This window comes from Poecilia reticulata, chromosome 8 (assembly GCF_904066995.2).
Source record: "Poecilia reticulata chromosome 8, P_reticulata-male-v2, whole genome shotgun sequence".
In the NCBI taxonomy this organism is placed as follows: domain Eukaryota; kingdom Metazoa; phylum Chordata; class Actinopteri; order Cyprinodontiformes; family Poeciliidae; genus Poecilia; species Poecilia reticulata.
In genome coordinates, this window is record NC_088837.1 from 12,628,480 (window position 1) to 12,655,994 (window position 27,515).

The 27,515-nt window shown below is 36.4% G+C and overlaps 7 protein-coding genes across 8 annotated transcripts in view; all 7 read right to left on the minus strand.

Annotated features, from left to right (window-relative positions):
• The window catches only part of LOC103469328 (cytoplasmic phosphatidylinositol transfer protein 1-like), a 64,816-nt gene that overhangs the window by 23,662 nt on the left and 13,639 nt on the right, over nt 1-27,515 (minus strand). The gene's annotated exons all lie outside the window — the stretch shown is intronic.
• Nucleotides 1,206-2,826, minus strand: LOC103469270 (rano class II histocompatibility antigen, A beta chain-like; the record flags this gene model as incomplete). The annotated part of the gene is made up of 4 exons (XM_008416842.3): nt 1,206-1,613; nt 1,707-1,841; nt 1,923-2,216; nt 2,535-2,826. Coding segments are annotated over 4 exons (771 nt in total), but the record flags the coding sequence as incomplete, so codon positions are not given.
• LOC103469271 (H-2 class II histocompatibility antigen, A-Q alpha chain-like) lies at nt 2,752-8,105 on the minus strand. Its single transcript, XM_008416843.3, has 4 exons — nt 4,601-8,105; nt 4,255-4,497; nt 3,866-4,147; nt 2,752-3,750 (listed from the first exon to the last, which is right to left on the minus strand). The coding sequence occupies exons 1-4, from the start codon at nt 4,689-4,691 to the stop codon at nt 3,611-3,613; spliced, it is 756 nt and encodes a 251-aa protein (XP_008415065.2). The 5' UTR covers nt 4,692-8,105; the 3' UTR covers nt 2,752-3,610.
• LOC145547563 (rano class II histocompatibility antigen, A beta chain-like) lies at nt 8,270-11,617 on the minus strand. Its single transcript, XM_081609945.1, has 4 exons — nt 10,022-11,617; nt 9,652-9,918; nt 8,975-9,268; nt 8,270-8,887 (listed from the first exon to the last, which is right to left on the minus strand). The coding sequence occupies exons 1-4, from the start codon at nt 10,071-10,073 to the stop codon at nt 8,739-8,741; spliced, it is 762 nt and encodes a 253-aa protein (XP_081466071.1). The 5' UTR covers nt 10,074-11,617; the 3' UTR covers nt 8,270-8,738.
• LOC145552538 (H-2 class II histocompatibility antigen, E-D alpha chain-like) lies at nt 12,785-14,811 on the minus strand. The gene is made up of 4 exons (XM_081609942.1): nt 14,612-14,811; nt 13,686-13,934; nt 13,308-13,589; nt 12,785-13,201 (listed from the first exon to the last, which is right to left on the minus strand). Exons 1-4 carry the CDS (start codon nt 14,781-14,783, stop codon nt 13,059-13,061), a joined length of 846 nt encoding a protein of 281 aa, XP_081466068.1. The 5' UTR covers nt 14,784-14,811; the 3' UTR covers nt 12,785-13,058.
• Nucleotides 16,416-27,515, minus strand: part of LOC103469273 (rano class II histocompatibility antigen, A beta chain-like) — a 38,474-nt gene continuing 27,374 nt past the window's right edge. The window contains exons 2-6 of one of the 2 annotated variants that reach the window (XM_081609944.1): nt 17,851-17,970; nt 17,484-17,750; nt 16,840-17,133; nt 16,618-16,758; nt 16,416-16,519 (exon numbers count right to left, since the gene is read on the minus strand). In XM_081609944.1, coding sequence (XP_081466070.1) covers nt 16,515-16,519; nt 16,618-16,758; nt 16,840-17,133; nt 17,484-17,750; nt 17,851-17,902 — 759 coding nt within the window. In that variant the 5' untranslated portion in view covers nt 17,903-17,970 and the 3' untranslated portion in view covers nt 16,416-16,514. Of the gene's footprint in view, nt 16,759-16,839; nt 17,134-17,483; nt 17,751-17,850; nt 17,971-27,515 lie in introns of both variants that reach the window. The other variant, XM_081609943.1, reaches the window with a different exon arrangement.
• On the minus strand, nt 22,538-25,654 carry LOC103469274 (H-2 class II histocompatibility antigen, A-U alpha chain-like). The gene is made up of 4 exons (XM_008416847.3): nt 23,626-25,654; nt 23,309-23,551; nt 22,948-23,229; nt 22,538-22,845 (listed from the first exon to the last, which is right to left on the minus strand). Exons 1-4 carry the CDS (start codon nt 23,735-23,737, stop codon nt 22,703-22,705), a joined length of 780 nt encoding a protein of 259 aa, XP_008415069.2. The 5' UTR covers nt 23,738-25,654; the 3' UTR covers nt 22,538-22,702.

The following is a 27,515-nucleotide window of genomic DNA, read 5'->3' on the forward strand; positions in this document are numbered from 1 at the left end:
TATAACAACAATTGGGGCAACTGGGTGATTCCTAAATGCTTTAATTTGGGGAGGAAAATAGTATTGTGATTATAGGGTGGATAGATGAAACATGCAAAATATGGTTGCTGGTGATGTTTGTTGAAAAGGTTTTTATACAATATTATTTGGATTAATGGAGAAACTCGGTGATACTGCTGTATCATGTGGTAATTTTTTCCACTGTTGTTATATTGACTTCAGCTCATTTTTGCTATGGGAACTCAGCAAACTGCAGCTTGCATGACTTAAGAAACTGGAACTTGGCTTGAAAACCCGGTTGATATTATCTTATGCTGGCCAGCAGGAAGTATCAGTGAACCTGTGTTGGCAATGAGTTTGTTGACAATCCTCAAGAGAGGTTTAACACATGCTATGCCTTGCAAAAGTATTAATATCCCTTGAACTTTTGCTGTATTAAAGCCAAACCTGTATTTCGTTGTATGATAGAAAACTATACAAAGTGCTATGTGATTGGAAAGACTAAGGAAAATGATACATGGCCTTCCAGTGCAATTAGTTGCCTTTATAAGTCAAAATAAGATTTTGGAGACGTATATAACAGGGTTAGGCAATAAAACCATACATAAAGTGCTGTTCAATCTATTAGCTAGAAATGGAAAAAGTATGGCTAAATGACATACAGTCATTTAGCAGATCCCCCCATGAAAACATTAATTAGAGAGCCATCATTTGTCTGAAGCAAAGCATGGAGACTCAAAGGGATAACTGCTAGTTGTGCTCTCCATAGAGTTGAGTGACGAAGAAAAACTACTGCTGTATCATTTGCAATTAGCCTCAAGCCACATAGGGAGTAAAGAAGGTCCATTAGTAAAATTAGATCAAAGTGTAACTTCTTGCATGTATTCAATTTTACACATGATGTAAAATAAGCATTGCACATCACCCTCAACACATCATTTCCACAACAAAACAAGGTGGTAATGCTTTGTGGGTGGTTTTCATCAGCAGGGACAGGGAAGCTGTACGGGCTATTACAAAGACTCATAAATCTCAAACATCATTGAATAAAATACTTTATTTGTCCCTAAATAGGAGAATTCAGTATCAGCAAGTACATTGAAAACACACAAAATATACATAAAATTAGTAATAATAAAAATAGAGCTGTACAATAATGCCAACTATACAGATGAAGAAAAAAATCCCATAAAATGTAAGGAACAGACAAAATTTGTAAAGTATACAAAGATAATAAGTGTGCTTCTGTGCATCTGATCCATGAAAAAATGTTAGAGGTTTCATAAAATGTACATGCAAGCTTCTTCTTCTTTAGGAAGAAGCAGTTTTTTTTTTTGTAATGGCATTACTATTATTTTATAAATCTTGTAATTTCTACAGAAAAAGAAAAAAAAGATGGAGATTAAATGTTTTTAGATCGAGCTATACAAAGTTGCTTACAGGTAATAAATGCAAAACTTTGGCAATAACTAAAATATTTCAGATGCGTGTTTTATTCCCCTCTTCCATTATTAAGACATCAAGAACGGTGTATTATAGCAATAACTGTGTTTCTTCGAGGTGCTAAAAATTTCCAGCTGTGGTCTGGTCCTCCAGAACCATTACTGTTGATCCTGTTAAAACAAAGACAAGAAAATGTCATTAGCATCACAATAAAATTAGTGATACAGTCCTTTTCACATTTAAATTCTCTCTATTGTCCTCACGTTCAAAGAGATCGTTGTACATAGCAGACTTTTTCTTGTAGTAGAAAAGTCCAACTATCAGGAAAATCAAGCCTATAATCAGTCCACACAGTCCAAAAGCGATGTGACGTTTTCTTTTCACGTCAATGGAGTTGTCTAAAGCAGGGACAAAATAAAGAATGACATTAAATGATTTCTAAATAATTTCTTTGCTATGTATTTGTACGTCAAACTCACCCCAGACTATAAAGCGTGGTTCACTGAGGCTAAAATGTTCAACCATGCAGCTGATTTTTTCTCCTGAAGTCGGCGTGTACTGCAGCTGGGAATGAAACTGGTAGTAAAATTCTCCATCAGAAATCACGTCGGAGTTACTGACTCCTTTAGTCACTCTTTGGTCATTTTGCAGCCAGGTGAGTTGGATTTGCTTGGGGTAAAAGCTATAAGCGCTGCAGACAAGCATGGCTGGGTGTTTACCATCGGGCTGTTTCACTAAATTCATTCTGGTGATAGGTACTGCCTTCAGAATGTCTGAAAAAAAAAAGTTTGGATTTCAAATGTTTGCTGCCATTATATTTAGTCAGACCTACTGTAATTATGTGCATACATCACAATAATTACCTCTTCTGTGGGACCACATTACACAGAAACAAATAAGTCTTTAGCATTGTGAAAACTAATACTTATACTTCATTCCAGATAATTTTCTTCCTCTACATTTTTTTGTAAATGTCCCACTGAGCAATTTCATTTAATGAGCATACATAATGACACTCCCTTTGATCCTCTTTATAACTGCAACCAAAATTGAAACAGATGATGATTTTTAATGAAACAAAATGTTCTCACCTAGAATATAGAAATAGTTTCTTTTATTATCTTCACATAGGAACTGCTCATCAGATTTTGTGGCAAATGCTTTCTGAGGGTCAGCGTTCCACGTTTGTGCCACCTTTAAAGAATATTTTGTAAATCCAGTCCAGTTGCCTCTTGTGCTGTTGTACTCCACCATATTGTGCTTGTTAAATCGAGCTGTGATTGTGTACTCAACATCTTCATAGTTTGGACCACGGAATGAACAACATGCTTTGCCCTGGTAAAAATCTTTATCTGAGAAAACTGATGCAAAAGAGTGCAGATAATGAATGTAGAATTATTTTTTACTATAATAGTAACAAAAGCGGTGTAATAAAAAAAAACAAAAACAGAAAAATAATCAACAAAGAAAAACTTACCTGGGCTGCAGAAAGAACAAGCAACAACACAAAATAAACCATAAGTGATCATTTTCCTCAGGAGTCAAACAACAAATGAGGAAAGGTTCTCCAGGGCGCAACACTAATAATGTGCTTCACCTACGAGGAAGTAAATGCTGGAATGCTGCATGTCAACAACAAAAACATCAGCTTCATTTTTTAGATTTTGAAAAGATGTTCCTACAAAAAAAGAAATAGTGTTTTTTCTTTTGTAAGTCAACTTTATTCAATAAAGCCATATTACTAAGATGATTTTCATCAAAAGTACAGTTCCCCTGTTTTGGATCTTGTTGTTTGTGCTTTTTTGGGGTCATTAAGAACAATAATAGCAAAATTAAAATGCTTTACTTAACATACATTTCAAGGGACATATTGTTATTGTCATTAAAATAAAAAATGCAGAATAAAAAATATGGCGGTAAGCATGCATTGGTATCTTAACATGAATATTCATGGTAAGAAATTTTACAAAATTAAAATCCCAGCTGGATTGGTAGTTTTCGCTAGGGAGTTTTCTGTTAATACCCCGCCATTTGTGTTGTGTTCACACAACAAGAAGACAAACATGTTTTAAGAAAAGTGCCTATTGGAGATTTCTAATATGCAGCCAAAGCGAAAAGGACAATTTTATAAGAGCATTATATATTTTACAGAGTACATGAACAACCTCTAAGCAGAGTGTAATGTTTCGTGATATTGGCTTCCTTTCACTAGATAAAAAGTCCCCACAGCAACTCCAAGAAGTCCAAAAGTCAGGCCAAGTCCACAGAAGACAGCTGGAGCAATACTGGCGTGATTTATTTCAACCTCTGAAAAAGAATAGAGCAAAAGCTTAAAAACTGTTGAAACACACTAAAATCTCTATCCTCTGATCGGTTGTATAAATGAAGCTACTAAAGATAAACGTTTTTTTTTTGTTCTCACCCCAAAACCTGGTTTTTGGATCCTCCAGTGCTTCATGCTCCACCGAGCAGCTGTAAATGTCTCCTTGTTTTGGAACAAAGTTCAGGTAGGAAAAGACATGAAACGTCCCGTCAGAGTTGGACAGAGTTTCGATGAAAGGGTCTTGCTCTTTCACTTGTTTGTCATTCTTAGTCCAGGTGACTTTAAGCGAAGGAGGAAAAAAGTTGTTGATGAAACAGATGAGGGTGTTTTCTTCCTCCTCAGTCACTTCATCTCTGGGGTAAATAGCCACAACCGGTGGGTCTGAGAATTGAATTATCACATTATTGCTTTCATGTGTGTAGGACTTTGAGGAAAGGAGATTTACAACACTGCAACAAATGAAGGAAATAAATAAAAATTTAAATGACCTTTATCCCTTGTTGCTGTCGAGTCTGGTCTCCATTTAGCAATAGCACTTTTACATAAGAACTGGTGTGTTTTGGCATATTTGTAGGCATATTCAACATGTAGAATTGATGGTATTTTGTTGTCCCAAACAAGAACTCCATCTCTAAAGTCTGCGTAGAAGACTTCATCATTATCCAGTGACAAATATAGCAGGGTCTCGCCCGAGTCAAAGCACCCAACAGAATGACAAAGTCTGTGATCCTCTGGAAAAATGAAAGTAACAGCTTATTCAAAAGTATTCATTACCAACCTTCTCTATAACAGTTTAGCGTTGATGCAGTTGTAGTCCCTGTAGTTAAGACTTACTTTGTGCACAAATTTGAAATGCTCCCGAGAAAAGAAGAATAAAGTAGATGCATAAATTATTCACGTTGCTCTTATCCGGCTGCCCTGTCATTGCTCCTATGTTCACTGTCGTCGGCCTTCAGCAGGAGTGAGACTTCACAAGGTTTACTGACTTAGATAAAAACCTTCCTCATTTCTTTGTGTTTCTCAAAATTGTTGCCAAAAGCAGAAGCAGACAAAATGGAAAAAACCAGTCAAACCAGTTACCCCAGTTTACACTTTTGAGTATATTGTGCTCCTTTATTGGCAGCCTTTCACAGTTAACATGCCTCACAGCTTTTCTTTTCAGAAAGTAAAGGTTCCCAGTAATGCCCGCATTAGTTAAATAATTAAAAAAGTTTCAACAAATACATAACAAGACTCCAGCTTTTGCTTAAGTCTACATTTTTACTTGTCTACATGCCTAAAAAACAAAGACAATGCTATTTTTAAGTGAAAATATAAATTTGTATGCTGCAATAGTAATGTGGCTTGCACTGCTGTTTAATAATCTGACAGTTTAACTTTTTCTGACTGCCTTAGAGCTTTTTTTTTACTTTAAATTTCCTATAGATACTTTTGATATTTGGTATTTAAACTGTATGACTTACTGCTTACAAAAATGCCAGCTGATCGAGACAGAGCCAACACAGCTTAGAGAGAACCTACAGGAAGCAACTAAAACACCACTTTCCCAATCTATTCAATAATAGAATAGACTGATAAATCACAGCAGTTTGTAAACTCACCAAAGAAAACAACTATGTTTTTGTTTTTGACTTGTCACCTTAAAATCCAAAGTGAATATAAGAGTAGTGCTAGCAGCTAAGCCTCCACTGCTCAAATGGCAAAGCTTCAGATCTGCTGGAAATCCTTTGCTCTCTGGCCAATTGATTAGGTACACCTTGATTCTAATGCTTTTGTCTCTCTTTCTACTGCTGACTTCCTAGTCAAGTACACAAAGTACAGAGCATCACAAGTTGTTATGCTGATTTCTCAGATACTCTGTTCTTGAAGTCACAGTCATGTGCCATATAAAAAAACAGACAAATGCAACAAGCACAGACCATGCATCGCCAGCGATATGCAGTATAGCTTAATAATGCCTCCTTTATTAACCTTTTACCAAAGGTTTTACCAGCATAGCCCTGAGAAGTAGCTTGTATAATGAGGTCAGCTGATGCACAGTTCCACCAGATGTTTGCTAACTGCTGATGGCTAGTCTGAAGGACCTAAGTGGGGGAGTCACAGAGGAGGGGTGCTCTGTGAAGCAGAAGCTCCAGAGCTTGGAAATTGCAGCTCTGAGGAGGTGCTAGGTACACCAAGGCGTTTTACACAGCTGAACAGTTGCTATGGGAGATCATTGGATTTCTCAAACATGCGTGAAAGAATCAAGGCAACACCCCACATATATTTTTGATCAGATAATGGCATTATAGCACAATGTAAAACTAAAAAGACGTTGATTTTAAACAATACTGCCTCCTTATGTTGCACAATGAGGTAACCTCTAACAGTTGAGTTGGTGTGACCTCTGTCCCACATCTGAGGTCCAGTGTTTCTAGGCTGAATGTAACTATATACTCATCACAGTACAGAGAACAATTGAAACATACCTCAGTTTCCTGTATTAAATTCCTATTTCACAACCGGGCTTCCTTTACATCTGTTCTTTTTTTAGTACTTTTCTCAGCTGACGTTTATTGTATGTTTCACTTGATCTGCACATATTCGACCAAATTCATCTTTGGAATAAAGAACCTGAGTCCTTCCTGAGCGGTATGATGGTTGGACATTCCCATCATGTCTGTTCTTCCATATGTAACAACGGGTATTGGATTGCAAATTCTTGCTAAAATATGTTTTCTTTTGGTAATTGTCCTGTGATGAGTGTGTTTTGGTGCCCCCTACTGGTTGTGATGGGACGGGCATACGGAGCTGTCGTATAATTGTTTGAACAGATGAACGTGGAACTTCAACCATCAGTTTAATGTTCCCCAGGATGAACCAGACTTGTGCAGCTGCACAATTCTTTTCCTGATATATTGGCTGATTTCTTTTGACTTTCGCATTGTGTCAAACAAGAAAGCAGTGTGCTCCTGGTGTGGTCTTCAAATATCCACAGTTGTGACTCCAATTAACTCCAATGTGTCATTTAATCTGTCAGAGGTTTGTGGAAGGAAGCCCAAAAGGTTTGACCCAAGTTATGCTGTTTAAAAAACAGTTACTTCACAAATTCAGTGGCAGCTGCCACCGATTCAGTGCTGTTTTGACTTTACCTGTTATAGTTTTTTCTTTACTCTTTGTGTATCTCTAGATTGATATGAAAGCCTGTCAGGCTGACCTGCCTGTTAGGTATTTTAGTGATAGAGTTTATTGAATAAAAGCTTACTTTAAGCTTTTACCCAGCATTGATGCAAGGTTCAGTCCTTTAAAATATGAACATGTCAAACCCTGATTGTTTATCCATCTTTTAATCACTACATAAGAGCTTAGTTCGAGGAGAAAAATAAAGTTATGAATTGCACAACTGATGAACAAATGCTGAAACTTGAACTTGAAAAGTCTCATGGATATAACCACTGATCTGGTGAAAAGGTTTCTGAGGAATGCCAGCATACACAATAAAACACACATAGTACCTTTTATTGAATACAAAATGAAGACATTTCTGCTATTTATTGCATGTTTACAGTTGTACTTATTACAGAGCTTCCTTTATAATTCCTTTATAATTACGGTAAGGCCACATGTGAAGAATTTTTTCCTACTTTAAGATAATTGTAAGTTAACCATCCCACTTTTCCATGCAGTGATGGGGTGACTATAGCTATTGAGAGCAGGGGGCACTGTAAAGGTGGGGGGTGGGGGGGACTGACAATTTTCTTTTTTTTTTATTCAATAAAAAAATGGGGCTCTGTCAATTACATAATTAATCATACTGTGTTTTTTAATATTGTTTTTAACAGTAAAAATGTAATGTTCCCACTCCCAGACCAAATATCACACCTCCATATTTGCCCTGAACTCCCCTGGGTCTGCATGTAATGGTTCAGCAGCAGCCAGTAGAAGACAAGAGCGACTGTGGCAGTTACTGTGCCACCAAGAAAAATAATAGTCAGGTTCTCAAAAAATAGAGAGATAACAGAGAGAAAAGACAAGAGTACCAATCTGTAACAGAGTTTTTCTCCAATAGAGGTGAGTAGACTGTGAGATTATCAACCATTTAGCATAGTTAGCTTGGCTACAGGCTACGGCTTGCCTCCATTTCACTATCATTTAATGAATTAAGGAAAAAAACCCCAAGATATCCATATATTTAACTTGTCCCTCGTACCTTTTACCACTTAACAACAGATGAGTCAGTCAGCAGCAGCTCTAACCCACGTCCCTCCTGACCTGCCCACTACTAAGTGAAATTAAAGTTGCAGTATGTAACTTTTATTAAAAAAAAACAAACAAAAAAACAAAACACACACACACACACACACACACACACACATATATATATATATATATAATATATATATATATATATATATTAAATATATATATATATATATATATATATATATATATATATATATATATATATATATATATATATATATATATATATATATATATATATATTATATATATATATCAAAAAATAAAGGGAACACTTAAACAACACAATATAACTCCAAGTAAATCAAACTTCTGTGAAATCAAACTGTCCACTTAGGAAGCAACACTGATTGACAATCAATTTCACCTGCTGTTGTGCAAATGGAATAGACAAGAGATGGAAATTATTGGCAATTATATTCCGTTCATTCAGATCTAGGATGTGTTATTTGAGTGTTCCCTTTATTTTTTTGAGCAGTGTATATATACATATATATATATTTTTGTTTTACATATTTGTTAAAACTGTCATGTTGTGAAAGTGTAGGAGATAACTTGTGAAAAATCTCTTTCTTCTGCCTTTTCCCAGTACTATCTAGAAACAACCAATCAGAGGCAAGAGGCAGGCTATATAACTGTCAATCATAATCTCATGTTGCTGCTCATCCTTCCTCCCCCTTGCTCTGTGCTATGCTGCAGCTAGCGCAGCCTGTTGTGACTTACAACAAACTTACATCTCCTCACTGTAGTGGACAGAGTTATATATAGCACATTTCTTCTTGTAGTAAATAAATCCAGAGCTAAAGATAACCAAACCAAGGATTAGTCCACACAGTCCAAGAATAATCTTAGATTTTTCTCCTTCTGGAAGGAAGTCGTCTGAAACGGGGGGGGGGAACAGAGGGTAAACATTCATATAGTGAATTATTTCCATGTCAAGTATCTGAACGACAAAAACAAACTTACTCCAAACAATGATCCTTGGCTCTGACAAGGTGAAGTGTTCAACCATGCAGCTGATTTTTTCTCCTGGAGTCGGTTTGTACTCAAGATAAGAATGAAACTGGTAGTACAATTTGCCATCTGGGATGACATCTGTGTTACTGACCCCTTCTGTCACTTCTTGGTCATTTCGCAGCCAGGTTATTTTAATTTGTTTTGGGTAAAAGTTATAGGCACTGCACACAAGCATGGCTGGATGTCGACCGTTTGGCTGTTTCACTGATTTTAACCTCATGGAGGGTGTTGTTGACAGGTTTCCTAGAGAAAACAAGTTATTATTTACGATTTCTTTTTTTTCACATTATTTATATATTTTTTCAAGAATAAACCCCTTGAGATGTGTCTCATTTTCGAGGGGGTCTTAACTTTTATTTTTGTATATTGTCCATTGCATATCTTGAACAAGTAAATGCTAATAAAAACAAACATTTTCTTCTAATGCACCTACACATAAATTAACACAATTACTCTATAATTGGACTCCATAATTGGAAAAGTAAAATGTAAAAATATAACAGCACATTTAAAAGTTACTTGTTTGTTGGCAAATGAGCATGTATAACATCATAGTCTCAGTTCCTTACTGTCACATCAAGTCATATAAAAACTGTGTTCATATTGTTAAAAAGAAATGCTCTTACTGATGGCTTGAATATAATTGATATTGTCGTAACACATTAGAATCATTTCCGTTGCTCTTTCAAGGTGGTCCCAACGGTCTTTGTTCCAGAACCATGAAGCCACAATTGAATAATTTGTAAATCCAATCCAGTTTCCTCTTGTACTGTTGTACTCCATCATTCTTTGCTTGTTAAAACTAGATGTAATTATGTATTCAATCCTGTCAAAGTTTGGACCATTGAATGAACAACATGCTTTGACTTGGTAAAAATCTTCCTCTGAAAAAACTGCAGAGAAATGAGAGAAATCAATGAGCTTTAAATGAATTGTTCCCCGCCCCAAAACAGCTAACTAAAACCTAAATAAAAATAAAAAATGTATTCAACTTACCTCGACTTTCAAGAGATAAGAACAAAGTAAAAATAAAACTGTAAGCGTTCATGTTTCCTCAAGCTTTGTGAAGCACTGGTGTGCCTCGGTTCTGGGACCCGGTATGCCTCTAGGAACCGAGACACACCTTCCTCAAAGCTGTGTGCTTCATAGCTTTGAGGAAGTAAATGAAGCTGTGCCACATACCAGCAAAATAAAAAAACAAAACCACACATACCTTTTGTTGTTGTATGTTCAAAACAATAAAAGCTCCAGCAATGATCATATCAGATTATTTCAGCAAAAATCATTTTAATAAACAAGCAACGTTACTTTAATTAAAATGCCTTTCTTATATTTTGAATTTCACCTCATTCTATTAAAATCACTGTGCAGTGAAGCTTGCTGATGTCGTAGCTGGTGACTTTGCTGATGTTTTGTATTTCTGTTTTGTGCCTCAGTTAGTCTTGTCCTCATTTTCTTTTGCTTCCATTCCTTTTCTGTTTTAAGTCCTGCTTTAGATTCTTTATTGAATCGTTAGTATGAAACTACTTAGTCAGCTGTTTAAAACTCTTCTTGAATCCTCTTTATCTTTTTGCTCACAACAGTCGCAGTCACGTGCATCATAAAAACACCAGCCACATACAATATTGCCACTGATGTGATACATGGTATAATTTAACAGTCAGCAGTGTCCATAAAGATTCCTATGTGCAGCTAATGTTTAAGCTATGCACAGTCTTACAGTGTGCTCCATTTGTAATGAAATGTTTCAAATTTTGAGTTGTAAAACAGAAAATCTGCAAGAGGGAAAGTCATTCCTCACCAAACAAAGTCTGTATGGCTGCTACAAGTGTAAACGTCACGGTAATCTAGCCTTTATTCCCTTTATTTTCATAAATGGTATTTCAACAAACCAGCCACTGGTGCTACAGTTTTTGAATTCAGAAAATGCAAAAAAATATGTTTATATTAACTGGTATTGCTTGAAGTATTTAAGCCGTTTTCGCACTGCAAGGAACGGAACGGTACGGAACGGAACGGTTCCAGCCCTGGTGTGTTTGCATATACACTGAGGGCGCCATCGAAGCTGTACCTGATGTCATTATTTTTTAATCTAAATGGTTTCAATGTAGCGGCCGACTGTACTCGTTCATCAGCGAGTAAGCGGAGAAAAAAAACCCCCTCATCATTAGACCAGGTGATGGCACTATATTGAGACAAATCCATGGCTAATTAAAACTAATAATAAAAATATTGAAAAGAGCACTCTTTACAAAATACAGTTTAGTGAGAGCCAGCTGTCAACGGAAAATCAACGTCTGACTCCATAACAACCAGCGGCCAATCAGCTGCTGGTTCTAAGCAGAACCGCTTGGCCGGCCCGATTGGAACCACAGCCGTTTCTCATAGAAGGGCTGTTCTGTGAGACAGAAGCTCGGAGGAGAAGTTGTGTCTCGATTCACAGCCAAATGTTTTACACCGTTGAATTGTTACCACTGGAGATTCAAGGATTTCTCAAACATGCATGAAAGAATCAAGGCAACACACACGTTTTTGATGAGAGAATAACATTATGACATGACATAAAGCTAAAAAATTTTGATTTTATATAATACTGCCTCTTTAGCTGCCACAGTGAGGAAGCATCTAGTAGTTTACTTGGTGTGACCTCATTCCCACATCTGAGGTCCAATGTTTTAATGTAACTAAATACTCAAAACAGTATGAGAACAATTGAAATACCTCAAGTTCCTCTATTTGTAGTTTTGAGTTCCTGTTTCACCATATGTTGTATGTTTTACTTGATTTTATCAGATCCTTTACTTGACTACAGCCTTATACCACCTTAAAGAGTCGGTGATCATTTACCTTCCCATTTTAGCACCTGCCCCAGTTTACCGATTAACTTCCTAAACGTCTCCATTAGTACAAAGAATCCCAGGTTGTAAGGATAATTTGTCAGATGTCAGAAAGTGTAGTGTTTTCAAGTGTCAGTTTGCTTTACCCTTTCCGTCCCTCTGGTTTAATATGATAAACTATATTCATATAAGTATTCAGTCTGACCTGCCAGTATGAGGCATCAAAATAATGGATTTTATTGAACAAAAGCTTACTCTTTACCCAGCATTGATGTAAGATTCTGCCCTTTTAATAAAAACATGTTCTATTTGTGGGAAACTGATCAAAACTCTCATAGTTTCCGCATGTTTTTAGACAACCCCATAGATATAATCCTGTTGTGTCAGCCAAACAGGAAGGGTTTTGCATTTGTCTTTCACCAGATGTCAGATGAAAATATTTCTGGGGATTTCCAGCATACACATCAAAACACATTTTTCAGGAATACAAAAAAATACTGCCAAACTGGTTACGGGACCTTTCCTGTTTCCTCATCATTCTTAACTCAACACCAATGTTTATTATTTTTTAGCTGTTATTAGGTTAGGTGGTGTAACAAAACTAATGCTAGGCAAGTTACACAACAGGTTGTTGCTAGGTAACCAAACAGTAAATAAGTTACTGAATGGCACCAACCTTAGTTGGCTTACCCTGGCTTAGTGTTAGAGATGCTAAAGCCTTTCCTCTGCCTGCATCCCCCACAATGCTGTACAGTTTTGGATCGGAGTTCAGTGAAAGTATTGAAAATTATATGCGATGTATTATCTACTGATATTGATCACGGTATGTATCGTTATTGATTCTTTCTTTGTTTTCTTCTCTTCTTTTTCTCCATCCTCACAGCTGAACTTTGTGATAAGTAGACTTAAGGAACACAGCAAACAGCAGAAAACAGAAATTTTTAATTTTTAATGATTTCCTTGTTGAATAACAGTTACTGACGCTGCATCTGCAGACATATATAGAAGCAACACATCTACATGGCCGTGTTATATTGAGGGAAGACATTTAAACCCAAGTGTGTCATTTAACATTTACAAATCTCCTCGTTACACCAACAAAACATGCAAAATACCCGTTTGTAAAACCTGAAAGTGCCTAAAGATAATTCTATGCAAATAAAGTAAAAAAGGAAGCTACTCTTTTATGCTATGCATTAAGCAGCAACGTTTGGGATGTTACAATACTGGTTTCCTTTCACAAAAAAGAAAGTTCCTGCAGCAATTCCAAGAAGCCCAAGAGTCAGACCAAGTGCACAGAAGATGGTTGGAGCCACACTCATCTCCTCTGTTTCAACATCTAAAGAAAAAAAGAACAGAGGAAAAAAAAATATTTGAAATTCAAGCTACAACACCAGTAGAGGCAATTTAAGTTTTGAAGCAACAGAAAAAAAAGACTTTCTCACCCCATAACCTGGTCTTAGGTTCCTCCAGGGCTTCATGTTCCACAGTGCAGCTGTAAATGTCTCCTTGATGTGGAACAAAGTTCAGGTAGGAGAAGACATGAAACGTCCCGTCAGAGTTGGAAATAGTTTTGATGAAGGGATCTTCCTCTGCCACCTCTTTGTCATTCTTGGTCCACCTGATGTCGATGGCAGGTGGGAAAAAGTTGTTGGCAAAACACACAAGACTGTTCTCTACATCTTCAATCACTTCGTCTTTGGTGTAAATAATCACTTCTGGTGGATCTAAAAAATAAATTGAGAAGTTATTTATTATAAGCTTGCTTTGTGATTCTAGAGAAACTTTGTTCAATAGTCCAATGAAAACTGAGGTTTACTTACCTTTAGTCCTTCTGACGTCTGGGTCCGGTTTCCATCGATGTATGTCTTTATTGCACTCGGTTCGGCATCTTTCTACATATTCACGTTCAGTGGATGAATATCTATGTTCCGCAGTTGCTATTTTCTCGTCCCAGAAGCTAGTGTTGTTTTTATAATCTGCATAATATATTTCATCATCGTCCAAAGTCACATAGAGCTGGGTGTCACTGGAGTCAAAGCATCCATAGGTAAAACAAAGTTGGTGACCTCCTATAACAAAGGAGATTGAGTGAAAATTAACATAAAGTTAAACACACAGTAAAGAAAGTCGATGAAATTCTGTGAAATCAAGACAAAAACATTCTGTGATATGAAAATAAATCAAAGCCATGAAAGTGGAACAACGTTCTTACTGTTTTTTTAGTGTTAATGTGTGTGGCTTCCCTTGGTTTTTTATCATTGCATGTAAGTGATAAATTATTTTTTGAAAATTTTTGTCAGATGTTATAATAACATTTCAAGTAAATTAAAATTCTGTTTGCAGAAAATATTAATAAAAATTGTTATACTGACATTTTAACAGTTTTAGTTGTTACCTCCAGTAAGGCTAAATTAAAATTCATGTACAACAAATAATACCTATTGGTAAATCTTACTGGAAGAAAATATGTAATAACATTATTAAGATAATACATCAGAAATAGTTTGTTAAATTTACTATATTTATTACCTAAATAACCATTTAAAATCACAATTTTCTGGACAATTATGGGACAATCAGTTCATTTTTACAATTCAACACCTTTTCAATTACTGTTTGGTCAGTAAAACTGTTTACATTTTTGTGTTGAACTTTTTTGTTTTACTGATTTATTCTAGCAACCAGCAGTGCATATTTTAAAAACACAAAACAAAGCAGGTAAAGCAACTCTATGCTGGTTACTCACCTGCAGCACAGACAAAACGTGTCCCAAAGAAAAGAAGTAGAAGTACGGAGCACAGATTGTTTAATCTCCAGTGGCGTCCCATCATGACTCTCAGTCGCTTTGTTCTAAACATGCAGTGAAAATGTGATTTCACCAGACGGACTCGGGTTCCTGCAGGTCTGAGCTTCCTCATTCCTGAGTGTGAACTAAAAACCTTTTGGCTAAGGAGGAAGCTCGATCTACAAAACTCTTGTTTACAGCCACTTTTTATTTCTCTCTTACTTTCTCATGTTCACTCACAGGGATTCAGCTGCTAATATTTTATGTTTGTGTGTGAAACTGCAGGACACAGGAAGTGTGAAACAAGGTGACCCTGTTTCATGGTTCTTTTTAGTTTACATTTACACAGAAACCCAAAAACATTTTTGTAACTTAAAAAAAAATTTATATAAAAATAAAGATTTAATATAAATTGTCACTTGTAAATCAACGACTGGTGTTAAAGGCAGCAAATGAGAGAAAACGAAATTATTAAATCCTCTGAAACACCTGCAGTCATGTCATTAGAAACATCAAGCAAGAGATGTTGATTTAATATATATTTTTATGGAAAGTTAGACAAAAAATTTAAATGATATAAGAACAGCTCATGTTCAGCATACACGTTTTAAAATCTGTAATATAAACTCAGAATTAGTCACATATGATGGTCTAACCCAGTGGTTCCCAAACTTTTTCTCCTGCCCCCCTCAGTGGTTTCCAGACTATTTCTTTCCAAATAAGAATTGTTTTGCTATGGCAAATTTGTATTTGTATTTGTCTAAATAAAACAAATTTTTACTAAGTTATTAAGAACATAAAGGTCTATATCAAAATTTTTTCCAACTACATATTTTGTATTTCTAGAGACATTTTTGAATTCAAGCAGGTAAAACCCCTGAGAGAACAAAAAACAATCTGTTCCTACCACAGCAGGAATGTATTTGAGATGTCTATCAATGACGTGCTGCATTGTGCAACATGTCTGATTATTCTATAAGGTCAACATGATTTGATAAAATAAACTTGCTTTTGTAATCCGACAAGCTCATACATAGTTTTTCTTGACTTTGGCGTATTATACTTTATTCAAGCTATGTTTTAAGCCATTCTTAGTTTGTAGTTCATATTTAATGATTTGTTTAAAATAGATTTGTTTGGAATTTTGTTTTCTGAGTCGTTCTTGTTTCAATATCTCAGATCATTAAAGCATCATCACAGTGTTGTTTAGAACATTGGCCACATAGAGTCTTTTCTGCACAATAATTTACTGCGAGATTAAACAAATAACCAGTTTCTTCACATTTTCTTCATTGTTGCCTTGAAAGCAGTTTTGATAAGCAGTTTTTATAACAGTGATGTACTGATTACTATACTAGACGTTTCCATCCATCCATCCATTTTATCTATGTAGGGCTCCAGCTATGGGGTGACTATGACCATTGGTCACTGAGTGAATACTCATATGGACAAGTTAGAGAGAGCAAATAATCTTCCACAATTTTTGGAGTGAGAAAGATGGAGCATGAAAGTGAGAACCAGTAAACTTCATGCAGGAATTGAACTAAGCAAATGTTTCCTGCAAGGCAGTAGTGGTACAAAATGTGCTACAGTGCTGCTCAATAAGTTATACAGAAAAAAAGCCAAAAATAAAATTTATCTTAATCATGTCCAACTATAGAAAAGTCAAAAAAGCACCACACAAATAACAAATGTATGTCAATAACTGTAAGAAAGACAAAATTTGTGCACTATTTCCTAGAATTAAAAGGCTCAGATACATTCACAGGTTTCATAAGTAGAGCATCTTGGAGGACTTTTTTTATTTGTTTTTGTTTTTTCTACTAAAAGGCAATCCAGGAATGAACTCCACAGGAGTCAGAACTCATTCTGTTAAAGGAAAGACAAATTTCATTAATAATAGACGTACCGTAACATTTTAGGTTTTTATGTAGCTTAGATTTTCTGAGGTGTTTACATCTCCTGACCTTGGAGGACAGAGTTATATACAACAGACTTCTTCTTGTGGTAAATAAATCCAGAGATAAAGATAACCAAACCAATTATCAGTCCACACACTCCAACAATAATCTTATTTTTTTCTTCTTCAGGAAGCGAGTCATCTGAAACTGGGAAAAAAGCAAATAGGGTAAACATCATATAGTGAATTATTTCCATGTCAAGTATCAGCATCACAATAACAAACTTACTCCAAACAATGATCCTTGGCTCCGACAGAGTGACATGTTCAACCCTGCAGCTGATTTCTTCTCCTGAAGTCGGTTTGTACTCAAGATAAGAATGAAACTGGTAGTACAATTCGCCAACTGGGATGACATCTGTGTTACTGACCTCTTCAGTCACTTCTTGGTCATTTCGCAGCCAGGTTATTTTAATTTGTTTTGGGTAAAAGTTATAGGCACTGCACACAAGCATGGCTGGATGTCGACCGTTTGGCTGTTTCACTGAATTTAGCCTCATGGTGGGCGTTGTTGACAGGTTTCCTAGAGAAAACAAATTATTATTTACAATTTCTTTCACATTAGACCTTAACTTTTACTTTTCTATAGTGTTCAGTGTAGTGCATAATATCATAGCCAAGTCATAGTGAACATAGAAACATTTTCTTAAAAATCTACACAGAAATGGACACAAAAATGAATGAATCCATTATGAATGTTCTTTTTTTTTCTTGATGTCATGTAGAAATATAAACATATTTGTTAAAGTTCAAAAAGTTATTCTATATATTGTCATTAAATGGGGATGCATAACATCACAGTCTCAGCCCCCGTTTGGTAAATAAAGTAAAACTAAAAACAAGCTTCATATTGTAAAAAAATATTGCTCTTACTGATGGCTTGTATGTAATCTTGGTTCTCGTAACACATAAGTTTCATTTCCACTAATCTTTGAATCTTATCATAAGGGTCTCTGTTCCAGAACCGTGAAGCCACAATTGAATAATTTGTGAATCCAATCCAGTTTCCTCTTGTGCTGTTGTACTCCATCATCGTTTGCTTGTTAAAACTGGCTGTAAGGATGTATTCAATCCTGTCAAAGTTTGGACCATTGAATGAACAACATGCTTTGACTTGGTAAAAATCTTCCTCTGAAAAAACTGCAGAGAAATGAGAGAAATATTTTTTTATACTTTTTTAAATTAATTATTACACCAAACCTCTAAATAAACACAGAAAGGTTAAATTATTCAAACTCACCTGGATTTCCAAGACATACAAACAAAGCAAACAGAAAATTGTAAGCGTTCATGTTTCCTCAGCAGTAAAACGCGACAGAGGCAGAGCTTCACTGCTGTGCAGAGGTCATCTGCTTCACTGCTAAGAGGAAGTAAAAGTAAAAGTAGTTATGCCTTATACACAAAAAACATATGCTGCATTATGACACATGCACACATAAATGAAACAAACACACACACACACACACACCCCCACACACACACACACGCACACGCACACACACACACACACATATATAAAATGTAACTTTGTTGTACATTCCAGATATATATTTATAACATCTTCTAATAAGACGGTTTGAGAAAAAAAATACTATCAGTGGATATACGGATATCCAATTTTAGTAAAATCAAAAATGCCTTTCTATTACTTTAAATTTCACCTCAGTCTTTTAAAATCGCTTTGTGAAGTGAAACATGCTAATGTCATACTTAGGTTTGCTAATGTTTTGTGTTTTCTGCTTCCATTAGTCTTATCTCAGTTTTAATTTACTTCAATTTCTTCTGTTTTAAGTCCTGCTTCCTTTATTGAACCTTTAGTATGAAACTACTTCTTCAGCTTTTTTGGTGTTTCATTTCTTCTTGAATCCTGCATCTCTTGATAATTTTGCTGACACCAGTCGCAGTCATGTGCTTCATAAGAAATACCAGCCATATACGTACAACAAGCACTATGATGAGGAAGTGTCTATTAGTCAGTGTTGTGGTCAAGACCACCTAACACGAGACCAAGATAAGACCAAGCCTTTTGGGGTCCAAGACCAAGACCAGCGGCCCGCGTTAACTGACGCAACAAAATGAGAAATATGATCAAAATTGCTTCTCAAATTGATCTGAAAGATCAATATCCCCATAAAAACGCCTAGATATTAAATACTTAATAAATCTAACCAATATTAAAAGTAGAACAAACTTTGTTCTGCTTTGCTTCGATCTCTGTGCAACAATCCGCTGCGGTCTCGTGCCATCCCTAAAAACATAACGCCCTGGGCGCCCATATTGCTCATGTCAGAAACCACCACTGTCTGCACCATTAAACATAGCAATTGAGGCAATTCCATGACGGTAAATAACGCCCAACTATGAACACTGACCAAGGAGCAACAAGCAAGAAGTAACCAACCACAAGGAGCTCACCGTGACTGTTCTTTCCCTCTCTCCTGCTATATGAAGCCAGGCAGTCTGACACCATGGCAGGCATTGCAGCTGCCACTTTGAACGAAAACAATCAAAGAGCAATCTGCATGCTCTTTCGTTCTTGTGTTTTATTTATTTAATTAAAAAAATATCAATGTACATAATTAAATAAAATAATGATAGCTATTGCAGTGTACGCAGAGCATTACAAGAACAAAGATCGGTATTCTGTCAGGTCAGCATACGCTGTCAGATCGTCATACGCTTAGCACAAACTCACGGCTATATCTGTCAGACACGTCATTACCATATGATTTTAATAAGCAACATAGAATCATGATGTAGATCATCATACACTTTGTTATTAACAGCTGTATGGTATTCTGACTTAGCGATTAAGTAGGTTAATGAGTTCTACATGGTGTGTGTTGTAGTTGACTGCAGCTGCAGCCAGACCTTGCTTTAAATCAGAGGTTCACAAACTGTGGGGTGCGTCCCCTAGAGGGGGCGTCATGCCATTGCAGGGGGGACGAGGGAAGCTGTCTGGATGAAAAAAAACAAAAAACAGGAACACTGTATGCACTGGGATTTTACCGTAGAATGGCCAACTCTCTGTTATTCCTCTGTAAGTTTGATACAGTAGGGGCTTCCGCACTTCCCATATCTGTGTCCTCTGTGACTTTTATCAGCAGTTAAAACTGTTTAATCCATTGTTAACATGTTGTAACCTTTTTGTCCGAGCCGCCTTTAAACGCAACATGAGCACTACAACATTCGCGCTGGGTTTAGACCTGTGCCGCAGTGAAGGAGACCTGCTGCTGTGCAGAGCTACGCAGGTGTATTAGAATCATGGCAGCAAACCAGCAAAACGCAAAGAACTTTTCACAGTTCTCAGATGAGTAAAGCTGTTGGATGCAGGTAAAGTTAGCTAAAAGATGACTAACTAATATCAATACAGCACCTTAAACTTAACAAGAATCTGTAGGCTACCGATGTTGCTGTCTATGTTCAGCTACAATTCATTTTGCCCCCCAAAAAGTTGATTCCCTTTGTTCTTCATCTTGAGCCGGGGCTGAGTAGAGCAGGGAGTCTCTAAGAATCCTCCCCCACACAGGTCGTACAACCAGACAGCTATTTGTAAGCCATAGAAATAGTTTGGAAACCACTGGGGGACCCAGGAGAAAAAGTTTGAAAACCACTGCTTTAAATACACTTTGAAACCACGACAACGCATGTACATCTATATAGTAATCACAGAAAACAATTTCATTACTTATTTATGTCATAACTTGTTGCGTATGGTGAACTGACAACTCCTCTGACTGTCGGACTTCTTATTGGGCATGCAGGCATGGTACTCACTGCATGTATGCTATTCTGACAGCGTATGGTAATCTGATAGAGTGGCTCTCAGTGACACTCAAGTCCTATCTTCTAAGTAAAGAGCCGTTCAGAAAAATCTGACTGTTTCTGAATGTCACATCACTATATTGCAGACTTTTGGTCACAGCGTTGTCCCATATATGCGACAAGTCAGTCAACACCTCCGCACAATAATTCAGCACAGTGAGTGACTTTTTTTCACCACAAATGCTTAGGTGTCTCTGTACAGCTAGCTTTACCAACATCACGTCAACAGAGCTTACCTTCTTTGAGCTTCTTTTCTAAGTGACGAAAAAAGTTAGATGTAGTCCCCACTGTCTGTGAAAGCAAAGCGATGTTGAATTAGCAGTGGCCATCGGATTTCTTATGATTTATGCAGCTTTATTCTATTACTGACGATTAGACAGACATCCTCTGCCGCTGAGAGGAAACCACTGCGCATGTCTCAGAGCACCCTGTGCGAGTGAAAGGTGGAGTAACAAAAACACGTAATTGCTTGGATTTTAATCAGTGCGTTTTGCATTCACTGAAAGCAAATATGTTAACAAATAAACTGGACAGTATGCTGTACGTTTAGTGATATTTTCACAGTTGCGGTCTTGACCGGTCTTGAAATAAAATGCCGAGTCCTCAGCGCCCGAGACCGAGACCAAATGCGGTCGAGTCCGAGACGAGACCATCAAAAAATGGTCTCGAGACTAAGACCGACTTCAAGTACTACAACACTGCTAATAGTTGGATTGTGACCACTTTCTGACATCTGGGGCCAAATGTTCTAGATGGGATGTACAGAAAACAATGGAAACATACATCAAGTTCCTCTATTTATGGTTTGGAATCAAACTTCCTGTTTCACACCCTACCTCATTTACATCTGCTCTTTTTCTTGGCTGCCATTTATTGTATGTTTCACTTGACGTTGTTCGATTCTATACCTGTATACATCTACATGTCACCTTACAGCAATCTATAAGACATATCTGCTAGGAAAAAGATAACTAAGACTCACCAAACCTAACACAATGTTGGCAAGAAATTAGAAAGAACAGCGCACGCTTTTAAGATTCAAGATAGAAATTGTATCAGGGGGAGTAAATATGATATTCTTGAACTAAATAGTTATTTTTCATTAGTGTGAGAACATTTATTACCCAACAGAAACTTTATCAATTTAACAAGATGAGTCCATTCAATCAGAAACAAATCCAAAGAAAACGCAGGGATTTTACCAGCTGTGTGAAGCAAACAGGAACAGATCAGAATGGCAAAAAATGTATCACTCTTTGCACTTAAATGTCATCACTGAAAAGAAAACATGAAGGATATTTGATTATTAAGTCAATTTCTGAAAGTCAGAAATAAATGTACAATAAATGAAAATAAATGTTACATTCTTCATGTTGATTGTAAAAATTTAACAGAACATTTTATCTTATAATTAGATATATTCTGTACTAAACTGAGGAAGTCTTTCTTCATTTATAACTTATGAAGTGGAGCAAACACGTAAAATAATCGTACAATTATAGCATTAAAAGTGATTCATCATCTCCCATTACCTTTAGCTAAAGTTAAAATGTTGTTTTTCTTTCTGAATAACCAATCCAATACAAAAATGAATACAGCAAAAGAAAAGTCATTTACTGGATTAAATGCTGTCATTAACATCACATGCCTCTGAGGCGGTCATTGAGCCATAGAAACTTCAACAGGTTAATTTCTGTTGTTAAGATGAACTGGACCTCACTCCATTCCTGTTTTTCCCTAAAAATCACTTTTTGAGTTTTAACAAAAAAAAACCCCTGTTATTTCCAGACTCTCATGATGTCACCAGCTACTTTCCCCTCTTACCAAGTGGTCACTTGCTTCTGCAAATCATAAACTCTTTCAAAGTACAACGAATCCTGGGTTGCCATGTTGTTTTGTCAGATGTTCCAGTAATGTAGTTTTGTTTTATTTGTTCATGTGTTATTTCATCCTTACCCTTAGTATTTCTCTTTTTAGTTAAAGCTTTCCAGATTTTCAGTATGACTTGTTTGTGTTAGCCATCAAAGTGATAGATTTTATTAAATAAAAGATCAAGAGTTTGCATTATGTTTTCATTAGGCAGTGATGATTTAGGAAAAAAATAAGAATATTGTATTAGTTTAATCCCAAATAACTCAGGCATGGCAACATTTACAAAAGTGGTTACACACTGAAAAATGAATTTAATGCATCAAAGGTACAACTTTGCAAAGCCTGACAGTACCTACAATTTGTTACACGTAAACAAAGTAAAAAAGGAAGCTACATTAAGCAGTAAATCTTGGAGTGTTCAAATACTGGTTTCCTTTCACTAACAAGAAAGTTCCTGCACTGACTCCGAGAAGCCCAAGGATCAGACCAAATGCACAGAAGATGGTTGGACCCACACTCATCTCCTCTGTTTCAACATCTGAAGAGAAAGAGAACAGAGGAAAAAATATTTGAAATTCAAGCTACAACACCAATAGAGACAATTTAAGTTTTAAAGCTACAGAAAAAAAGACTTTCTCACCCCATAACCTGGTCTTAGGTTCCTCCAGGGCTTCATGTTCCACAGTGCAGCTGTAAATGTCTCCTTGCTTTGGAACAAAGTTCAGGTAGGAGAAGACATGAAACGTCCCGTCAGAGTTGGAAATAGTTTTGATGAAGGGATCTTCCACTGCCACCTCTTTGTCATTCTTGGTCCACCTGATGTCGATGGCAGGTGGGAAAAAGTTGTTGGCAAAACACACAAGACTGTTCTCTACATCTTCAATCACTTCGTCTTTGGTGTAAATAATCACTTCTGGTGGATCTAAAAATAATAATTGAGAAATTATTTCTTACATGCTTGATTTATGACTGCTGAAAAATTCAAATTGAGCTTTACCCACCTTTAGCCCTTCTAACATCTGGGTCTGGTTTCCATCGATGTATGTCTTTTAAACACACACCTTGGCATATTTCTCCGTATTTGTATCCATATTTAGATTGTATAGTTCTTGTTATTTTGTCGTCAAAGACACTGGTGCGATTTTTAACATCTGCATAGTACAATTCATCGTCGTCCAATGTCACATAGAGCTGGGTGTCATTTGAGTCAAAGCATCCATAGGTAAAACAAAGTTGATGACCTCCTGCAGAAAAAGAGTTAAACAGTGAAAATTAACATTCAAAAGGTAAATAACATGGTCACACACTGGTGACTCACCTGCAGCACAGACGAAACGTGTCCCAAAGAAAATAAGTAGAAGTACGGAGCACAGATTGTTTAATCTCCAGTGGCGTCCCATCATGACTCCCAGTCGCTTTGTTCTAAACATGCAGTGAAAATGTAATTTCACCAGACGGACTCGGGCTCCTGAGCTTCCTCATTCCTGAGTGTGAACTAAACACTTTTTGCTGAGGAGGAAGCTGGGTCAACAAAAATCCTGCTGATTTTTTGTCGACCCACTGCTTCCAATTGTCGAGAGTACTGTTATAGTTGTAGCAAGTGAAACTGTTTGTGTTTCTGGGTAATCCATGCAGAATCGACACAGACTATTAAAGTATATATTAAGCTTCATGTTGAGAAAGAAATTCTTTTCACCTCAAATTTTCCTAATTTTGGACATTTCATACAAGTAGCTGACTTAGAATTTAGATACATGTTTTTCCTTTTTCTAAAGTGCATTAAGATGGTATTTTTGGGGATTTTATATGAAATCAACAAACTAGATTAAACTGAATTATTTAGTCCAACATCTCCATACACTGTTTTGATAGAAATTAGCTGTTACAACCTCGCAGCGCAGCTTCATTTTCTCACAGGGTTTAAGACGTTTTGATTTATTTCTGCTTTTGTCTCTTTCATATTTTGTTTTTTTTCCTTACATTTCATATTCCTACTTCCTGCATCTTGTATACTTAATGTATTTGTATGTATTTAGATTTTGATTCACTCTGGTTTCCTCTCCAGACCTTTAGTTCCTTTTTCATGTTTAAATGAATCTGCTCTCACCTAAATGGGGGAGTATTACATAAAATCAACTTATCATCTTATACCATCATGTTCTTTCATGTTAAATTACAAATTCACACTTTTAAAATCATATTATATATGTACAATTAAACAACTAAACATCACAGTTACTTGATTGTGCTATAAAATAGTGCTATGTGCCTGGAAAATCCACATAGCGGCTGCCCCATAACACTGCCCTGCTGTTTATTACATATTTGCCAATATCTGTCTGTCAGATAATCTGTGAATAAATAGAGCTCCTCTGCCTTCTCCCAGTGCTTCCAGTACTAGCAGCAGAAATATAATTTTAAAGGCTTAGACAGAGGAGACACGTGCTCAGGGACAGTCTGTCGTATACAGTGAGCTAATGTCACAACAGCTGCAGAATGGTTTACAGCCACCTCTCACTCTCTCGCTCACGTTCACTCACAGGCAGTCGGCTGCTGATATTTTATGAGGACAGCAGCACATTATGTCTGTGTGTGAAACCGCAGCACACAGGGAGAAGCAAGTTGACTCCATTCCATGGTTCGTTTTAGTTTACGATAACACAGAAACATAAACTCTTTTTTCATAACTTAAAAAGAAACAAAAAAACCCTGCAAGATTTACATGCTGGTAAATCAACAACTGCATATGTTAAAGGCAGGAGATGAGAAAAAGAGATAATTCCTTCCTCTACACAACTGCAGCCATGTTACCAGAAATACCAAACAAGAATTGTTGATTTAATATTATTTTAAAGAAAAATGTGCATGTGAGGCCTAAACGTTAATCTTTTGAAATCTGTACCATAAACGTCTTCAGAATATATATGAAGGTCTTAGCTCTCATGAGAAGGCACATTTATTGCTTTTTACTTATACTGAGAGAGCATCAGGAAAGCTTAACAGGAAAGCTAAGGAAAGCTTCTTTATCACAGGAACCGTTTTAGAAGAAAAAATGTTACTTACCTATGTACAGAAGCAAAAATGTTTCTTTTGCTATGTAGTGGAATAGAAACACATTTGTCCTTATGAATCAGTAACATTCATAGTTGCAGAAATCCATGAAAAGAGGAAGTCACAGCAAGGTGTGTCATAGAAATCTTCCCCATCTTTTCAAATTTGTTGTTACAGAATGTACAAGCTGGATGTGTATTATATATTAATTTTTATTTTTTAAATACTAATCGTCTTGTTTTGTTTTTTTTAGAAATAACACTGAACAATACAAAAGCCTCACGTTATTTTTTTCGCAGCTGTGGCGTGTGTTTCTAGTAACGTTTTTTGTCTCACTTCAGGTTTTGGTAAAACCTCAAAATGAACAAGAACAATAAAAAATATCTCTTCCTCATTCATTATAGTGATATAAAATAGCTAATACAGAGGAAATAAATGTTATATACTGCTTTGTGTGGTGAAATAATCACCACAAATCTAAACACTTTTTTTTTTCAGAAAACCTCACAACGAATCTGTAAATCTGGCTCTTGATGCGGAAACAGTATATAATGTATATAATGGTTTTTATTCTGCATTAATACCAAACAGGATAAGTGTATTTTATTATTGGCTCTGTATGGTTTTCAGACACTCAAACACATTCCAGGAGTTGCAAAGTCGCCGTCAGCACACGAACGTGGAGCATCTGGTGTTTTCCACGAGGTTTCTCTGCCAAATGTGAACTTTCTAGCGACAGAGGCGCTGCCCCAGATTCAACAGCTGTTCAGAAGATTTTCAGGACTAACTAAACATATCATAAATGATCAAAAATAAAACCACTTTAACTTGAATTGAAAAAAATCACATAATCGGTTCTGCGCTACACACAAACCTTGACCAATGCAGTGATTTTCACCAAATAAGAGATTTCTCTTTACCTGTGTGCTGGAAATGTTCCCATGACTACCAAAGACACCTTCACCTGATATGCCATGAGTTGAGATAATTTGCACATATTTGGATGATTCAAACATCAATTTGTGTCACCGTGCATGTCTACGTCGTAGTCAATAAACTGAGTGTGCCACAGCTCACTGCGACCAGGGCTGTTTGGTTTCATACATGACGTCTGTAAAGTGAAAGTTGGGGAATTTAATTGCATTGAGCTAATTATTATTTTGGAGAAGCCGGCTGGTTTTGTGTCAGCGGTGTCACCTAGCTGCTCTTTGAAAGCCTTTCAAAGGATCAAACGCTAATCACGTTGCTCATTGACTGAATCGGTCGCGTCGCGTCGCTTGCTTTGATTTGAGGAAGGAAATTAATTAGCGCCACACAAATGCGCTGCCCACCCCCTCAGAATGAGAGCGTCAGAGAGATTAGAGCCTGCATTAGTTTGAATTCAGACAATGATTGCTGTGCCTTTCAGACGAAGTGTCAGCTATTTCCTGCACTTTGAAAGGTTTAAGATGAATCCCTTTTCTCATCATACAAGAACCATTTATCTTTATCAAAGGTTTTTTTTTTTAAACCAAAGGTTTCACTTGCCCCAATTGCTTCTATGTATTGAGAAACTAATGTAGTAAAGCCATCATTGCCAATGAATAACAGATTTTACGCAATCTTTACATTTAAAAATAATTATTATGTCAAGAAAACAAGGGAAAAAGATGCCATGTTCTTGCAACAGAGTGGTGGGGCTGGCTGACAAGCGGTGTTGTTGCAGAGTTGAACTACGAGAAGGGGGAGATTTCCCTATGTTGCATACCAGACTTTATTGAAGTTAAAAAGTTAACAAGCCTACATCTGGCTCAGGAAGCAAAACGGATCGGCCAAAACCGGGAGAAAAGGAGAAAAAGGGTCACGGAAAACATCAAAATTACACCTACTAGTTCAAAGAAGGACACAACAATAATGAACATTTGAAATTTTTTGTTCTAAATTTCATTTACTGTGTTTGAACAAATTTTGAGATATTTAAACTGACAGAAATGTTTAAATGTTCTATCTGTGTAATTTGTGTATTTTTCTGGTTTTTACTTTAGGCTTTACTTTATTTGAGTTTCTGATTGGTTAGCTGTGGAACATGAGCCAGAGTGAGGAAGTGAAGTGTGTGTAAAGTGGAAAAGTATGAAGAAGATAAAAAAAAAACAACGTACAAATGTCTTGAGTAAGAAA

What these genes read in the sequence shown, in the direction of transcription:
- LOC145552538 (XM_081609942.1), bottom strand. Translation starts at nt 14,783, where the DNA reads ATGAGGAAGCTCAGACCTGCAGGAACCCGAGTCCGTCTGGTGAAATCA. An exon ending in ACGTTTTGTCTGTGCTGCAG is followed by an intron (nt 13,935 to 14,611) that starts GTGAGTAACCAG and finishes CCTTTGTTATAG; the next exon opens with GAGGTCACCAACTTTGTTTT. An exon ending in ACCTAAGACCAGGTTATGGG is followed by an intron (nt 13,202 to 13,307) that starts GTGAGAAAGTCT and finishes TTTTTTCTTTAG; the next exon opens with ATGTTGAAACAGAGGAGATG.
- LOC103469274 (XM_008416847.3), bottom strand. Translation starts at nt 23,737, where the DNA reads ATGTTTAGAACAAAGCGACTGGGAGTCATGATGGGACGCCACTGGAGA. An exon ending in ACGTTTCGTCTGTGCTGCAG is followed by an intron (nt 23,552 to 23,625) that starts GTGAGTCACCAG and finishes CTTTTTCTGCAG; the next exon opens with GAGGTCATCAACTTTGTTTT. An exon ending in ACCTAAGACCAGGTTATGGG is followed by an intron (nt 22,846 to 22,947) that starts GTGAGAAAGTCT and finishes CTTTCTCTTCAG; the next exon opens with ATGTTGAAACAGAGGAGATG.
- LOC103469271 (XM_008416843.3), bottom strand. Translation starts at nt 4,691, where the DNA reads ATGACAGGGCAGCCGGATAAGAGCAACGTGAATAATTTATGCATCTAC. An exon ending in ATTTCAAATTTGTGCACAAA is followed by an intron (nt 4,498 to 4,600) that starts GTAAGTCTTAAC and finishes TCATTTTTCCAG; the next exon opens with AGGATCACAGACTTTGTCAT. An exon ending in TCCAAAAACCAGGTTTTGGG is followed by an intron (nt 3,751 to 3,865) that starts GTGAGAACAAAA and finishes ATTCTTTTTCAG; the next exon opens with AGGTTGAAATAAATCACGCC.
- LOC145547563 (XM_081609945.1), bottom strand. Translation starts at nt 10,073, where the DNA reads ATGAACGCTTACAGTTTTATTTTTACTTTGTTCTTATCTCTTGAAAGT. An exon ending in CTTATCTCTTGAAAGTCGAG is followed by an intron (nt 9,919 to 10,021) that starts GTAAGTTGAATA and finishes ATTTCTCTGCAG; the next exon opens with TTTTTTCAGAGGAAGATTTT. An exon ending in GCCAAGGATCATTGTTTGGA is followed by an intron (nt 8,888 to 8,974) that starts GTAAGTTTGTTT and finishes CCCCCGTTTCAG; the next exon opens with ACGACTTCCTTCCAGAAGGA.